This window comes from Canis lupus, chromosome 17 (assembly GCF_011100685.1).
Source record: "Canis lupus familiaris isolate Mischka breed German Shepherd chromosome 17, alternate assembly UU_Cfam_GSD_1.0, whole genome shotgun sequence".
Lineage (NCBI taxonomy): Eukaryota > Metazoa > Chordata > Mammalia > Carnivora > Canidae > Canis > Canis lupus.
The window spans coordinates 50,250,007-50,266,301 of record NC_049238.1 but is presented as its reverse complement, the minus strand read 5'-3'; the positions used below and the strand labels follow the sequence as shown (position 1 = coordinate 50,266,301).

The window sequence follows — 16,295 nt, the reverse complement described above, 5'->3', positions numbered from 1 at the left end:
CTTGCCATACCCCAAGAGCAAGAAATAACAAAGAGGACCAGAGCCCCAACAGTGTCCAAGGACAGAAGGCCGGTCATAGATTTCAAGGGAGTTATACATAGCCCCTTGCCGGGGAGGGGTAAGTGTATGAAAGGAGAGGTGGGAGCATCAATGACTTGACTGCCATCTCTCAAGGGGAAAGAGGTCACAGAGCCAGCTGGGGTGGGGTAGAGGATCTGAGGTACAGGCCCCATCTCCACCTGCCAAAGCTTCCTGACCTTGAGGCCAGAGGGCAAGAGGTATAGGCTGGGAAGCAAAGAATTCACACAAAAAATGTCCTTCCCTGCTTTTCTCCCCTTTCTCCCCCTCCCTCAGGGGGTAGGCATGGCAACTCACGAAGGGAGACCCATGAGAAGGAGACTAGACACCACAATCCACAGGGCCCCCAGAACTCTGTGCCCCTGCAACTTACCTGTGTCCATGTGCCAACAACGAGCCTTGGCTTAGGGAAATGGTAACCCCCACCATTCAACCATGCAAAGCCAGAGCCCCAGCAGCCTGCCCAAGGGCCCCATCTGCTCCATCCTCCCTGCCCCAGGATCCAGGCTGCAATACCCCAGCATCCACCCCAAGGAGCAAAGCTGGTTTTGCCAAGGACATACCTAGGTTTCTGAGTTGGTTCTTTGGCTTCTCTCAAGCCAAACCAGCTACTCTTGGCCTTTTCCTCCCCGCCAGATGAATGATGGGGGGAGGCCCCCTGGGTGGGACCTCCCTTCTCCCCCAGAGAGCCACGGCGCCCCAACTCGCTCCGACTCAGCCCCTGGTGGTGATGGTGGAAGAGGCCCATCCGGGGCTTCCGCTCCTCCTTCCGGGCTCCCTCCTTCTCAGCCACAGACTCAGAGGAGGCCACCAAGGGTGTAGCAACCTGCACTGGCTTTCCCTCTGGGAGCCGGGCCCCCTCCTCCTCTCCAGAGCGGCTGGTACCAGTAGCCAGCACTTTGGCCTGAGAGCTTAGCTCCTCCTGTCCAGGCAGCATCTCTGAGCTGCTGGTGCTGCGGCTGCCTCTGCCCCCGGAGTCATCGGTGGGCCGAGACCCCTCCTCAGCAGGCCGGAAAGACACGCTATGCAGGGAGCTGGAGGGTGGAAATGGGCCCGAGATGGAGCTGCGGTGCCGCAGGGGGGCCTGGGGCTCCTCATTGTAAATGTGGCTCCCATTGACACAGAGCGAGGAGCGGGAGGCGGCGTCTAGGTGGCCCTGGAGGTCCAGAAGGGATCGGGGTGGAGCCACTCGCATCTGGCTGGCCTCATCACTGTAGGTCCTTTTGTGGGTGAGCAGCTTAGGGGACTGGGTGGAGTCCCTGCCTGAAAAGGAAGCACCCATGGAGTTAGTAGCAGGAAGAGTAGCCCGTATGCTGGCCCGGGCCTTCCCCGCCACCCTCCTCTGCCCCCCAAGCAGCAGGGCCCTCCCTCACTCACCCCCTTCAGTGGACAGCCAGCTACTGCGGCTTGGCGAGTGGGTAAGGAGCTCAGTGCCCGGGCCCTGGTAGGCCAGGCTCCCACTGGCAGGAGGACAGGGTGCTGTCTGAGCCCAGCGAGGTGTTAGACTGCGTAAGGGAGGACTTTCGCAGCTTGTTGCGGAGGAAGAAGCCTTTGGCTTTGCCCATCTTGCCCAGGCTCCCTAGCTCGGGATCCTCTAGGGCACTGCTCGGGAGGATGGCGGAGGCAGATTCCAGATCGAACTTCTTCTTGCCCTTCATCTTGTCCTTGATCTTGCTGAAAGGGGACCGTGGCTTGTCCTTCATGGACAGGTCAAACATGCTGGCGCTCAAATTGTTGCGAGTGAACTGGATTGTGACTTGGATCTCCCCACGTTCCTTCTCCTTCTTGCCTGCCTTGGAGTGCAGCTTGTACCACCTGCGAGAAGGGGGGCAGGGTGGAGCTCCAGTCACAGGCACAGGGAGTCCCCCTCTACTGCTGCCAGAAACCTCACACAGCCTCTCCCCACAGGCTCCTGCCCTAACACACAAGCCCAACCTTCTGAGCCACAGGCATAGCTGAGCAACTATCTACAACTTTTCCATGATGGAGAAAACCACATCCTGAGTGGGGGAATCTCTTTAGTGCTACTGGGCAGGGCAGTAGTTACCACTCCATGCCACCCTCTCACCCCCCATTCCCTGAAGCTCAGAGATCTCCCCTCTGCCACTCCCCACTACATCTGAAACCCTGAGGCCAGAGAGGTAAGGCTGAGCGTGGAAGGGGCTCTGAACCCTCCAGGCCCCTGGGATAGACAGACCTACCCACATTTCTCCCTGTTTACATCATCTCCTCTGGCTAGTCCCAGACAAAGCTCTGCTCTGAGCCTCTGGCGAGCCCAGGAAAGAACAGCTCATCCAGAGGCCCAAAGCCAGGAACACTAGTACACATACACACACACCTCACTCACTTACTGACTCATCCAACCCACCCCCACCCCCCCAGAAACACCTATGCAAGATGGAAGAGCAGACAACAGCATTCAGGGGCCTCAAGCAAGAGACCCAGGGAAGGGCAAGAGTGTTCACATCTGCTGAGCATCTCCTGTGTGTCACGATGGACTACAAGGGTTTTCACGTCATTCCTATTCACACTTTACAACAAGCCTGGAGGGTCAGAGCCTGATTTTATACAGCAGGAGGTCAAGGCTCAGAGTAAAGTAACTCCTCCAAGAACAAGCAGCCAGAAAGGAGAGAGGAGACTGAGAGCCAGTTCTCATCAGTCCAAAGGCCATGTTCTTCCCGCTACATGCTCCTAGAGACCTCAAACACACATGTCCACTGCATAGGGTGTGCATGGAGCTCTTCCTTCCTCTGCTGCCCAAATCCTTCTCCCCGATCAGACTCATAGGAGTCTGCCTGGCCAGCAGCATCATACAGCATCTACGCGGAGCGGTTAGACACCGCCCCTACCCAGGGTCCCCTCTCATTCTGCTTGGCAGTCCACACCCCACCCATCTCCTACAGGTATGAACACAGAGATTCCACAGAGAAACTGAGCCAGAAAGCTTCTGGACGTAGGGACTCCAAGCCCAAATGATGGGCTCTGGTGCAGGGCTGAAAACATTAGTGAGTGAAAATCGGCCCCTTTCTCACACCAGCACCCAGAATGAATAACCTCCCTAGCACAGAAGAGCTTCGTATCACATTCAAAGGATGTGCTCCACATAAGTTGGAGAAAATCTCCCAGAAAGTAAAAGGGCAAAGATGAGGTGATGATTGAAGGTCAGTCCAAGGAGATTCACCACCAAGTAACTGGAGAGTCAAGAAAGAGAAAAGAGACTGCTCCCCTGTGTGAGGGGCTTGGGAGTCCTCTCTCCCATCCACAAAACAAGAGAAAAGCAGAGCAAGCTGAAAATCAACAACTCACGGGGGACTTTTAGGGCAGTAAAACTATGCTGTATGATACTCTGATGGTAAATACATGCCATTATACTTCTGGCAGTACCCACAGAATACAAAACACAAAAAGTGAACTCTAATGTAAACTACAGGCTCTAAATAAATGATGCATTGGTATCGGTTCATCAGTTGTAACAAATGTGCCACACTAATACGAGATGTTAATCAAAGAAGAATGGGGGTCAGTGGGCTGGGGGCAGCGAAAGGCAGACCAGAGTTAGGGAATATATGTGAACTCTCTGTACCTTCTATTTGTTTTTCTGTAAACTGAAAACTGTTTTAAAAAAACCCCCACTATTTACTTATCTAGTTAGTTTTTTTTTTTTTTTAAGATTTTATTTATTCACAAGAGACACAGAGAGAAAGGCAGAGACATAGGCAGAGGGAGGAGAAGCAGGCTCCTTGCAGGGAGCCCAATGTGGGACTCGATCCCAGGATTCCAGGATCATGCGTGAGCCGAAGGCAGATGCTCAACTGCCGAGCCACCCAGGCGTCCCACCGCTATTGATTTTAAAGAAAAAAAAAAGGGAGAGGGGAAAGGGAGAAGGAGGGAACAGAGAGAACAAGGGGGAAGAAATTGTCCAAGAAATAATATAAGAAAGTTTTCCTGACCTAAAGGATATGACTATCAGCACAGAAGGACCCACGCATATGAGCAGAGTGAACAAAGATCCAGCCAATAGGTCTCACTGTGAGGTTTCAAAACACCAGGCATTAAACGGAGAGCCAGAAAGCTTCCAAACAGGAGACACAGGTTCATATGCTCAGGAATTAGAATAACATTGGATCCTCACTCACAACACTGGGTACTGTAAGGAGTCATGACTTCAAAATTCTGAGGGAAGGGGCTCCTGGGTGGCTCAATTGGTTAAGTATCTTATCTGTCTTTGGTTCGGGTCAGGATCCCGGGGTCCTGGGATCCAGCCCCGTGTTGGGCTCCCTGCTCAGTGGAGAGTCTCCTCCCTCTCCCCCTCCCCTGCTCATGCGATCTTGCTGTCTCTATTTCTCTCTCTCAAATAAGTAAATTTTTTAAATCTTAAAAAAAAAAAATTCTGAGGTAAAAGTTTTCAGCCTAGAATTCTAGACCTGGCCAATAAAGCATGAAAGTAGACTAAGGCCTGATGGAGATGGTTTGATTGGTCACTGAAGGGCTCAAAGGCCCTCAGTGCATACACACACCACCCCCACATACACTCTATACTATCCACCCTCTCACACACCACCACCCCCAACATTGCACACTGTACTACACCACACACAAATCCCTCCCACACTACACATGCCACACCACCCCCCAACCCTGAGATCTGCCTACTCAATAGGACCAGCTCCCTGAGCTTCTGAGACATAAACAGGTTCTGAATGGGGGATCTTTTGCATGAAAAAAGGGTCTTCCCAGGGGCAAGTGTGGTTGCACCCATTTGGGAGAGTCCATCAAGATTGCACCGTCCTGTGCCCGTTTTGGGCTATGTGCCTCGCCTCTCCTGGGTAACCCACATTATAGCCCAAGCAGAGGGGCTGCTGGTTACCCCACTAAACCTGAGTGTCCATCTACTGGGCAGCCTGCCTCAGGACAGATAGTACAACCAGGGAAGGTGAAGGGCCATGCTCAAAATGTGGGTGCACATCTCCATGCTCTGATGGTAAGCAGGGGCAGGGGGGGAGGGGGTGAGAGGAGTGCAGGGAGAAAACAAACCAGCCTCCTCACACCCCTGCTTCCTCAAGCCAATGCCCACCCTGAGCCTGACACTCAACCCTTTAAAGGCCAAGCCCTAGTCACTTTCCCCAAACCTATACTAGGCCCTATTTAGCACAGGAAGATCCAGGGAGGTGGGGCAGAAGAGAAGCGTTTGGACTCCCCCCACGCCCACTGTGCTCTGGGTAACTGGAATCTGCGAGCACACATATCTTCTGTCAGGGCACAAAGGTCAGGGGCCCTCCGTCCCAGCTGCTCACACGCCACAAGTCACAGCGTTAGCAGTCATATCTCCCTACCTCAGGGGGGCAGGGGCCTGGTGGTGAAGGTGCGGTATAATGACTGCCTACATTGAATATTTTTGTCCAGTTTGAATTTTTTATATGGAGCACACATTATTGTCTCAATAGAGAAAAGAGACAAAAGAATACACCGGCTCCTATCTTCTCTCCTCAATTGCTTGAGACACAGGCTAGGCTGCTGACCTCTCCTTCCCAGAGAAAGGATGATACATCCTTTCTTTCTCCTCTCCCACCCTCAGAGAAAGGAAGGATACACCATTAGCCCACAGTGACACTCAGGTCCTCTGCCTGAGGATCCCTTGCCCCTGCCCTTCTCCACCCTCTCCCCTATAAGGTCACCTCTGTTTCTCTGCTTCTCCTGTTCTTCCCCAGGGAATTTGGGTCTCTCTCTCTCTCTCTCTCTCTCTCTCTCTCTCTCTCTCTCTGTCTCTGACCTGCTTTTCAGGAAGGCCAGGAGTAAAGAGAAAAGACTTTCCTTACCATTTTCTGAGACTCCTCTATCCAGAGCAGAGTGAGGCTTAGAATGGCATCTGGACCCCAGCCGCTGTCACCCAGCTACCCACCTACCAGTCCGGGACAGGACTGAACTGGACCCTGCGAGGCACCTCAGGTGCCCTGGGACTCAACTAGAGCAGGCCTTCTCCCAGGAGTGTGACTCACACAGCCTGAGATGGCAAGGCCACACAACCACCAGCTCCCAAAGACCACATCCTTCCCCCAAACCCCTTGCTCCTGCTTCCTCCTGCTGTCCCGGTGGCCTCCTATGAGATCCTGGACCCACTAGGCACTGTGACATACAGTCCCCTGGAGACTAGAAGGCCACAGACATCACCAATGTGGGCTGATGATCCCTTAGTGAAACACTGGAGACTTTCTCTTTACAGAGCCCCACATGCAGCAGACTCCAGAGCAAATAGACACTGGGCAACCCGTCCCCACAAACTGGGGCTCCCCCGGGGAATGTGACTGCAGGGTCCTATGGCCCAGCTCAAGTCCCACTTCCCCTAGGAAGATCTCACAGCTGCCACCTTCCTGGCTTGGCCCAATCTCCTCTCTTTCTGACCAGGCACATGTACTCTGGACCAAAGTCACTCTACAACTAGATCAGTTGCACTCTGCTCCTCGGCTACCTGGTACTGTCATTTTCTGGGTGCCTGGGGTCTCCCTAGCTGGATTGGGTTCCCTGCAGATACTTACTGTGCATCCCCCAGGGTAGAGAGCTACAAAGCAAATGAACAGTGCATAGCAGTAAATTTTGAGTTGTTGCAAGGCCTCAATGATTCCCTGTACTTCCTCTCATCTCCCTCTTGCTCTGCCCACTCCTTGCTTGGAGCTCTCATCTGGATGCCCATGGTGGCAAAGCATGGTGGTTAAGAGCTGGGCTCTGCATCCTGAGTGCACACCCCGACCCCAACACTTTCCAGATTCCTTCCCTAAACTTCTATTTCCTCAGCCACCCATTGGGAGACCATCTTATCAGGGCTGCTAGTCAGTGCAGATCCAAGGCTTCCACTTACTCTCAGATGGTGTGAGAGTTGTGGTAGGTGGAGCACCTAAACTCTCCAAGGCCCAGGCAGCATGTACTCAGGAGACAAGGGTTTGACAAAAATGATCATTATCTGGGACTTGTCCCAGATGCATCAGCAGCCAAGCCATGATAGGCATGAAGAGGAAACGAAGAGTGAGAGAAAATCCCTTGCCCCTGCAGAGGTATGCACAGCTACGGATGCTGCTCTTCAGGAGTAATGGCCACCAGTGCTTTCACACTGCAAAGTGCAAAAGGGTCACTGGATCTGGTTAAAATGCAGAACTACAGCCATGGGCATCTGAGAGGCTCCATTTCCACCCAGCTTCCAGGGAATGCCTATGCCCCTGCGGACCACACGTGAGTTGGGGAGCCACGTGATGGGGCTAGAGAACCAGCAGAGCTGGCCTTACAACATGCTCATGTCCCAGGCTCTGTACCTCCTTTACTATCCACATAATCCAAGATCCTATACCATAATCCCATTCTGTGGTTGAGGAAACAAACCTACAGAGAAGGTTTGTCACTTGCCCAAGTCATACAGCGAGTAGGCAATGGAGCCTGGTACCTGAATATGAAGATGCTTAACTCAGCCCATCCCTCAGCCTTTAAGAGGTAGCATTTCTCATACAGCTGAATGCAAACACTCAGGCCTCTGGACACTCTGAAGGCACAGAGGCTGGGAAAGACCTGGAAGTACAACACAGATGCTGTCATAATCCCAGGACGATGCAGCCCTGAAAGGTCATTGAGAGAATCTTGGGGTTCTGTCCTGTTCCCAGGCCATTAAAACCTTGTCTGAGAGCAGCCCAGCCTCCTCCAATGGCCATCAGAGTCCAGAATTCCTGGGGAGGGGGTACAAGGGGCAGAACCATGGGGAAGCCTTCATGGCCCCTTGCTCATCAGCCAAACCTCCCCCAACCTCCCAGGGTGGCTGACAAAAGTTCAGCAGGCCCAGCTTGGACTTCGGACTCAGCCCCTAGCCTCTTCCCCTGCTAGACGCACCCCACCCCACAATACACCCACCTACGGGGCAGAGGACAAAGGTGGGATGGAAGGGCTAGGGGGCTACTTGCCCCACCTGTTACCAAGATGATGGCTATCGTTATTCCTGCTGGTGGGGCACCGCTGCCCACCATACCCAGCTCTCCACCTGTTTCTCAGGGAACAAGGCAGCTGAGCTAACAGTTGCCACACACCATAACTGACCTCGGGCTGATGTCAAACTCAGGCATGCCAGAGCCAGGGCGGCTCCTGTCAGAGACCAGGGGCAGTAGGGGCCATGACACATAGGCCCAGGCACACCTGACTCATCTCCAATTCTTATCGGTCCCCAAATCAGCTTATGATCCAAATGATGGTGTCCCTTCTAAGCCCCAACACATCATTTGTTTCAGTCCCCAAACCCAAGAAGCATCTCTCTTTTCCCCCCTCATATCCTACATCTAAACTTTGAATTCTGTTGGCTCTATGTGCAAATTATACCCAGAATTCTACCCCTTTCACCACTGTCACCCTACCGTCCAGTCCACCACCATCTCCCTGCTGGACTGGACAATCCCCTACTTCCCTGCTCTCTGACTTCTCTGCTCCACCGACAAACAGGCACATCACACCCCGCTCCTCAGAATGGTGGAAAGGTCCTATCTTTTGAGTCCTGGCTCCTCTGTTTCTCTAAGTCACTCATTCCCCACTGGCCCTCTTGATGTCCCTGAACTTGTCAGGCTTGTTCCTACCCCAAAGTCACTGCACTTGCTTCTCCCTCTGCCTGAGACACAGGCTCAGGTCTTGAGGACACGGTCCACTCATTGACTCACTCACTCACATCAGGTGTCAGTTCATCTGATCCTCCTTGGTCTTCCCCGAGTCCCTCTACTGCCAGTGCCCCTGACCCTATTCTGTTTCTTCAGCACTCTTAACACTATCTGACACGTGTATGTGTGTGTGTGTATCCCACATAGTATGATGTACATGTACATGGCTGTGTGATGTCTGTCTTCCCCTGCTCTACAGGCAGCAATTATATTCTGCTCATTTCTGCAACCTGAGTACTTAAAAATAGCAGACACTCAATTATTTATTCAATGAACTAATAGATTAATCTATGAATTGACTTAGGAACTTGTCTGTCCCTGTTCACAACTGAATAATTGTGTATAATGTTGCTCTCATTACAAACCCACGGGTCTGTCCCATGAGGCCAGGGGCTCCCAAAAAGCAAAGAGGGTGCTCCCTGCTTACCATCTCTGACAGGAGCCCTCTGAGGGCAGGAGGCCCAAGTGACAGGCTTAAAGGGGACAGTTCCAAAGGGGGGCCTTCTTTCATCCTGAGAGCCTCAATTCCCATCTCTGAGTGAAGAGTCTCATTCACTTCCCTGAGAGAGAAGGCACCCGGCCAGATCTGGGAAGTACCCAGCCAGGTGAACGGAGGTCAGTGAAGGGAAGTTGGGTGTTGACCCCACTCTAGCCCATCACTAGGACACTAATCTTATCACCATTTACAGCTACACCTCTCTTATTGTATGTTGGGCACTATACTAAGCTCTCAACACACTGGATGATATCTTACTAATCCTCTTAACAACCCCATGAGGTGGGTGTGGGAGACAGACCTTGAGGGTGGCTACAGTATGGACTTTGGAGCCAGGCCTGGTTTAAGCCTGAGCCCCATCACCTGTATGACCTTGGGCAGGTCACTAATATCTCTACATCTCTGCTTCCGCACCTATATATAATGTGGGGGTAACGCACATCCGCTCTCCTCACAAGACCACTATGAGGATGAAGTGGGCTATCTGTGGAGCACTCAGAGAACGGGGCTTGGCACATGGGAAATACCACACAAGTGCCAGCTCACATATTTTTGCTGATGCAGACATGGGGGCACAGTGTGGGTTAAGTCACACACTTCTTTTCGGTAAGCAGGAGAGTCAGGATGTGAACTCAAACTCCCTGACTCTAGAGCCCCTGACCTTGATCACTGCATGAGACTGCCCCTCTCTGCAAGTACCACACACACACACACACACACAGGCCCAGAAACCCCATATCCCTGCCCAACCAAGGAATCCAAAGTCCCCCCCCCCTTACTTCTCTAGGGCAGGGGTATGTGTTAGATGGAAGGCAAGTTACATCTTTACTTCCCTAACCTCTAACCGAAACTTAGCTTTTCTGTCAAGTATGAGTTGTTGCAACAGTAATAGTATAGTAGCAGTACCTACAAGTGTGTCACCAAGAGACACTAGACACTTTTATATCCTATTTACAGTTGTAGTAGATGTCACAGAACATGGTTTATACTCATCTGTACTCTGAACTTTGTTATTAGACAACCACAGACTACATCACTTAATACAGTGATAAAGGACACGGTACTTGAGCAAAAGTTTTCATATATTAATAAATGAACTTCAATAGCATTGGTGTGCTTTGTAATCCTGTACATTTGAAGATCTTCTTCTGAAAAGGGATCTATAGGCTTCAAGCTGATACCCAAGTGGTCCACGGTACAAGAGGAACTAAAAACACCTGCTCTAGAGTATGGAGAGAATAAAGGCAACAGAAACGTGGGTCTTGTCCTCCTGCCCCACTGCATGGCACCCAGGCTGAGGTCCTCCTGCCCCACTGCATGGCACCCAGGCTGAGATCTCAAAGCACTTCTCCCCATTTCCTACCCAGAGACCTGGGAGGGCCTAGTCAGGGGCCAGAAGCTGGCTCAAGGCCCTGACTGTCTCCAGCATTACACTACAGTGCTCAGTCTAACCCTGGATATCCTGCATGCCAGTGAAGGTGACTCCAGCAAAACAAAAACAGCCAGTAAACCTGCTAGCTAGGGAACAGGCAAGTTTGCTGTAATCACACCCCCAAAACCACATACTCTACATCCCACGGGGTTGCTCCTCACCTGATCCTCACCTGCTCCTCACCTGCTACAGCTATAACCCATCAGGTGTGCAGTTTCTCTCTGATGGCTATGGATGCCACCCTGCTCTCTTCAGAGACAGGTCTCACATCAGGCTACTGAAGAGCCACCACCATACTGGGGATGAGGGGTCCTGTAAAGCTGACCTTTGCTGGCATCAGACCCCACCCTCTGAGGCAAATGAAGCTAAGAGGCCTGCTGTCCTGGCTAGAGAATCTTCCAGAAGGGAAAGTGAGGGGCCAGCACAAAGGAGAGAAAGATATACAGATCCAGTTTTCTCTTCCTGGCCTCCCTTGCCCCATCTAGAGACTTAGTACAAGTGGGGGGCCGCAGGGCTCTGGAGTGGAGAGGACATGCGACTCAAAAAGTAGATGCTGGGGAAAACTGCAGGAGAAAACACTAAAATATCCATCCTTAACAATATTTGCCCCCTTATTCCTACTCCAGGCCAGCCATCAGCCACTTCAAGTGATGTACAGAGTGAACCATTTGCCCTCAAGATGCCCCAGAGACCAGCTACCCTGTCCCCACCATCCCAGGGCTCATGAGGCCCTGCAATCTCTGCTTTGGCAGGAAATTCCTGCAGTGTAAATAACTAGTATCTATAATAACACTATCATGGGGGCAGGGTGGGTTTTTAATTTGAAAGTCATCACTAATTGAAAAATAATGGCAAAGAACTGTCATTCCCGGTATTCCTCAGTGAACGGCGCCATTCTGCCCATTCCTATGTAGAGCGACCAAAGAGTTGAGAAGAAAAGCTCTTCCTTATGCCAGGTTCCTGACAGATACAGAGAAAGAGGCGGAACGGGGGACCAAGGCAGCGCTCACCCGTGGATGCTAAAACCACAGTGATGGCAAGCTTCGTAAACAGGACCTGCTACTCAACCTGGGTCTCACTGATGGAAAGACGCTGACAGCGAGGCCATGGGAGCAGCATCAGCCACCCCACGTGGAAGGACTCTTGCTCTTGCCAGCAGGTGGGGGACAGGGACAGGGCCTTCCAAACCCAACCATGAGTGCTCAGGGGCTGGAAAACTGGGGTGAAGGGCAGCATGAGGAGTTCCTCAGCTGGGGCCACAGGGTCAGCCAGCCTCAAGGACTGGTGACCCAGCTCCTCCATCAGCTAGGGGCCTGAGACAAAGACTGTCATACTGAGAGGCCTAACCAGGCACAGGATGGGAGCCCAGTCCTGATTCTGACTCAACAAAACATCTGTGAAAAGTAAGTTCTGATATCAGGGGAAATTGAATATGGACTGGACACTGGATGATGATTAAGGAACTGCTAGTTTTATGTGTGATAAAGACATTATGGTTACATTAGGGAGCACGGACTCATTTACATTCTCCTTCTGGGCCCACTTGGGACTAGCAGTGCATTTCCATTAGACCCCAGAGGTCGGGGGTAGCCTTAGGCCAGGGACATAGGCTTTTTCTCCTTCTCCCATGACCAAGCCCTGCTCTGGGTCTCTGAGTCCTGTGCTGACCTGTGGCCCCTCCCATTCATGGCCACACCCCAGCACCCGGGCTGACATGTGGGATCTTGACACTCGATGCCAACCCAACCAGGCACCTGGTGGCTCAGTTGGTTAAGCATCTGCCTTCGGCTCAGGTCATGATCTCTAGGTCCTAGGATCGAGCCCCAAGTCGGGCTCCCTACTCAGCAAGGAGTCTGCCTTTCCCTTTGCCTCTTCCCCCTGCTTGTGCACGTGCTCTCTCTCTTTCAAATAAACAAGTTATCTTAAAAAAGAAGAAGAAGGGACGCCTGGGTGGCTCAGCGGTTAAGCATCTGCCTTCAGCCCAGGGAGTGATCCTGGAGTCCCCAGATCGAGTCCCATATCCGGCTTTCTGCATGGAGCCTGTTTCTCTGCCTGTCTCTCATGAATAAATAAATAAAGCATTAAAAAAAAAGAAGAAGAAGAAGATGACGATGACGATGACGATGACGACCCACCCAACCATGGGAGGCTTCAGTTAGGCCTCTGTTCAAAGCATTTCTCAGGTATTTGCCAGAAACAAGAAAGGAAGAGTTCTTGAGAAGCTCACAGCTTGGTGGAGAAATAAGAGAGCCACATAAATCAGGAAAGTGATTGACAGCACACAAACACTCCAATTACAGAGGCAAGTTAAAGTGGAGTAGTAAAAAAATAATAATAATTTAAAAATAATAATAAAATGGAGTAGTAAGACAATTTCGGCGGAGTGCCGGCAAGGGGGGAGGGGCAGGGCAGAGGGGGCAGGTAAGGACAGGACATTTATACTGGGCCCTGAGCAAAACAGAGCGAAGAGGCAAGGAGCTGGGGAGAAAGACATTCTAGGTGGAAGGAATAAAATGTGCAGATGCCAGGGCCCACAGGGAAAGTCAGGCAGTAAGGTGCCCTGAGGCAGGCAGGAAGCTGCCTCTAACACCACACACAAGGGCTGTACCTCTCTTCTGAGCCCTGAAGAGCACTCACTCTAGGGTACAAACAAGAATGGGGCCTGATGGACACCATGCTGGACAGCAGGGAGAGGGACCACATGCACACAGGTGAGGCGGAGGTGACAGGCACGGGTGACATAAGCCAGGGCAGGTCCCGTGGCAGGGCTGACCTCAGAAACTCCTTACACCTCGGCAGTTTTTCTCATCATAAATTATAAGCTGGCATTGTGATTTATAAAAATGCAGCAGCAGCTCTGATAACAGTCCGGAACAAGAGTAAAAAAAAAAGATTTCCTAAATTAGGACAGGAGCAGTGGGGAAGGCAGGAGGGGCCCCTTTCCTCAGCCAGCAGGCCTCCGCCACCACTCTCAGCACTCCGTGACAGTAGGGGCTGCCACTCACCTTTTATCCCCCAAATCCCGGGGTGCGGCTTCATATATGGAACACCTTCCAATACCCGCTGGATAAATGACATGGAAGTGGCAAGGGCTTGGCTAGTCCCAAAAATAAGTTGGGAAAAAATGATTTTAAGGGCATAGCGAGAAGACAGGAGACACAGGTTCTAATCCATGATCTGACTTACTAAGAGGCTTTAAACCAGCCATTTCATCTCTGAAAAAGTGGGGCAATAAGACAATCCGGCTAGGGACAGGGAGAAGGGATAACTAAGACTGCTATTACTCAGGGATTGAGAGGGGAACCTCCTGGCCAGAGTCTCCCCCATGGGATGCTTTGGCTCGTCTCCACGTCCCCCACAAGAGCATTCCTCCTCACACACCATCAGACAGGAGGTGTGCAGGACCTCAGGGCCATCTTCTGGCTCCCCACACCCACAATCAAACCCACCCTTTGGTTTGGTATCTACAGCAAAACTGCCAGCCAGACACAGTCATAGGGCAGGATATTGCCTCTTATCAGGCCAGCAGATGATCTTTATCACCCAACCTAGCATAGACGGTCCTCAGAGCCCAGAACTATCGCTTTGTGAGCCACCCCAGCCTATGTGAGCATGGTTTGCTCACCTTACTTCAGAACCAGGTCCAGCTCCCCTCTCCTCTAGGCATAAACACCTCAAGCTAATCCTCATGCCCCCTACTGCCATGGGCTCCAAAGGCCTGTCACTATCAGCTTGCCTCAGGCTGGCCAGTGACCATACTCACTCAGCAGAGGAAAAGCTATGAAAATACCTAGAGACAGATCTAACCACCCTGATAGCAGCAGAAAATATGCAACCGCCAAAAGCACAATGTAGGGGAAAAAGTACTGGGCTTGGAAGTCAGAAATCTGACTGCCACTAGTAAGTCATGTGACCTTGGACAAATCATTTCATCTCCTGAGACCCCAGCCTCCACATCTGTAAAAAAGGGGGGGGGTGTCACCTTGTCTGCCCTCAGGGAAGAATGAAATGAGGTGATGCCAGGAAAGCACTCTGAAAAATAGGCCAAACCACACATAATGATTTGGGTTCACTGTCTGTCAAGGGCCTTTTATAAGTCGTCATCAGCCCATGGGAGCAGGTGGCCCAGGACCAACAAGTGATAGCCCTCCCCAGGAAGAAGAGAACCAGCAAGAGGACCTCTCCCAGGTGGTCTTGGTCAGACGGGGGGGGGGGGGGGGGGGGGGGCAGGGGTAGGAAATAGGAAGAAATTCTACTTAATTACACCTCCTCCCCAGTTTACTCCTAACCCCATATTCACCTAAAACAAGAGTCTTGGGTCATAGAGGACAAAGCTAAGTAGTGCCTGGTACCTCAGCCAGGTCTTGGTTTAGATGCACAACAGGTGGAGATAAACAATAAATAAACATCCTGTGTGGGAAAATCAGGCTGATCAGAGGTACAACCTGTGTGCAGAGATTGCTACATTTGTACAAACAAATGTTAAGTGCACAGAATAACTTTGGATGGATACCCAAGAACTGGTAATATTGGTTCCCTCTGAAGAGAAGAGCTGGATGACTCAAGGTCACAGAAAGGGAGATTTTTTCATTGCATACCTTCTGTACCTTGAGAATTTGAACCAGGTGAACTACTCAAAAAAAAAAAAAAAAAAAAAAGTAAATTCAGGCCCTTTTGCTGAGAGAGGCACAGGGAAAAGTACGATTGGCTCCCCTCCACTCCTTTTCCTGGCCCAGCCCCAAAACACTCACTTCCCCTTCTGGAGGCAGTCTCCCTCTCTGAAACTCACCCAGTCTCCATCCCAGCCTCAGCTGTCATTCAAGAACCTGCTTCCCCCAGAGTGCCCACTCTGATCACTCCAACCCTGCTGAGTACACCCTTCTCCTGACCCTTTTCTTCTCTCACATTTGTATATGCTGTTTTGTAGGTTAATTATCTCTCCTGGATAAGTCTTGTCGCAAACATATTTTTTGCCCTTTTGGGGAAAGGGCTATATATTTCTTTCTCTTGTTTTCTCCAAAGCCCTGACCTAGGCACAGCGGTTGCCTAGCAACTGCTTCCTAGATATTGAACAAGAGAAAAAAAAAAGGAAATGACTGCATTGATGTAAGGCGCTAGATGGCTCAGAGTGTTCTGTCACAGTAACACAAGCATGCGATTCTTGAGAAAGGTCAGGAAGTCTTGTATCTGTGGATGCTCCCAAGCTCTGCTCTACTGCACAAGCCAATGGGAGCAAATCTCCACCGCACCCCCACCCCAGGTAAGGGTGACCAGGGCCAAGACAGAGAGCCTGCCAGGCTTCCCCTCAGCTCCTGGGAGACAACTCTGATGGCATTGATACCCTCCTTCCCAAAGTACCACACAACACCCCGACCCATGTCTGGGAGACAGACATGACTGGACTTGGAGCTGCAGATCAAACACATTTACCCCAATCAGCCAAGGCTTCACACAGGAGCAGCAGGCCATGCTTACCAGAGAGCTCGGCTTTGGGGGGACAGAGGAACCGTCAGGAGGGCAGTGGCTGAGCCACTAGGTCCTATGCCGAGCTAACTCATGGAAGATATGGGGGAAAACCAAGGTGGGTAGTACCGAGTGGTGGTGAAGAGTACAG

General features: G+C 51.5%; 1 protein-coding gene across 1 annotated transcript in view; it reads right to left on the bottom strand.

Annotated features, from left to right (window-relative positions):
- The window catches only part of RAB11FIP5 (RAB11 family interacting protein 5), a 36,816-nt gene that overhangs the window by 14,319 nt on the left and 6,202 nt on the right, over nt 1-16,295 (bottom strand). The window contains 3 exon segments of the mRNA XM_038561754.1: nt 642-1,341; nt 1,456-1,543; nt 1,545-1,893. Coding sequence (XP_038417682.1) covers nt 642-1,341; nt 1,456-1,543; nt 1,545-1,893 — 1,137 coding nt within the window.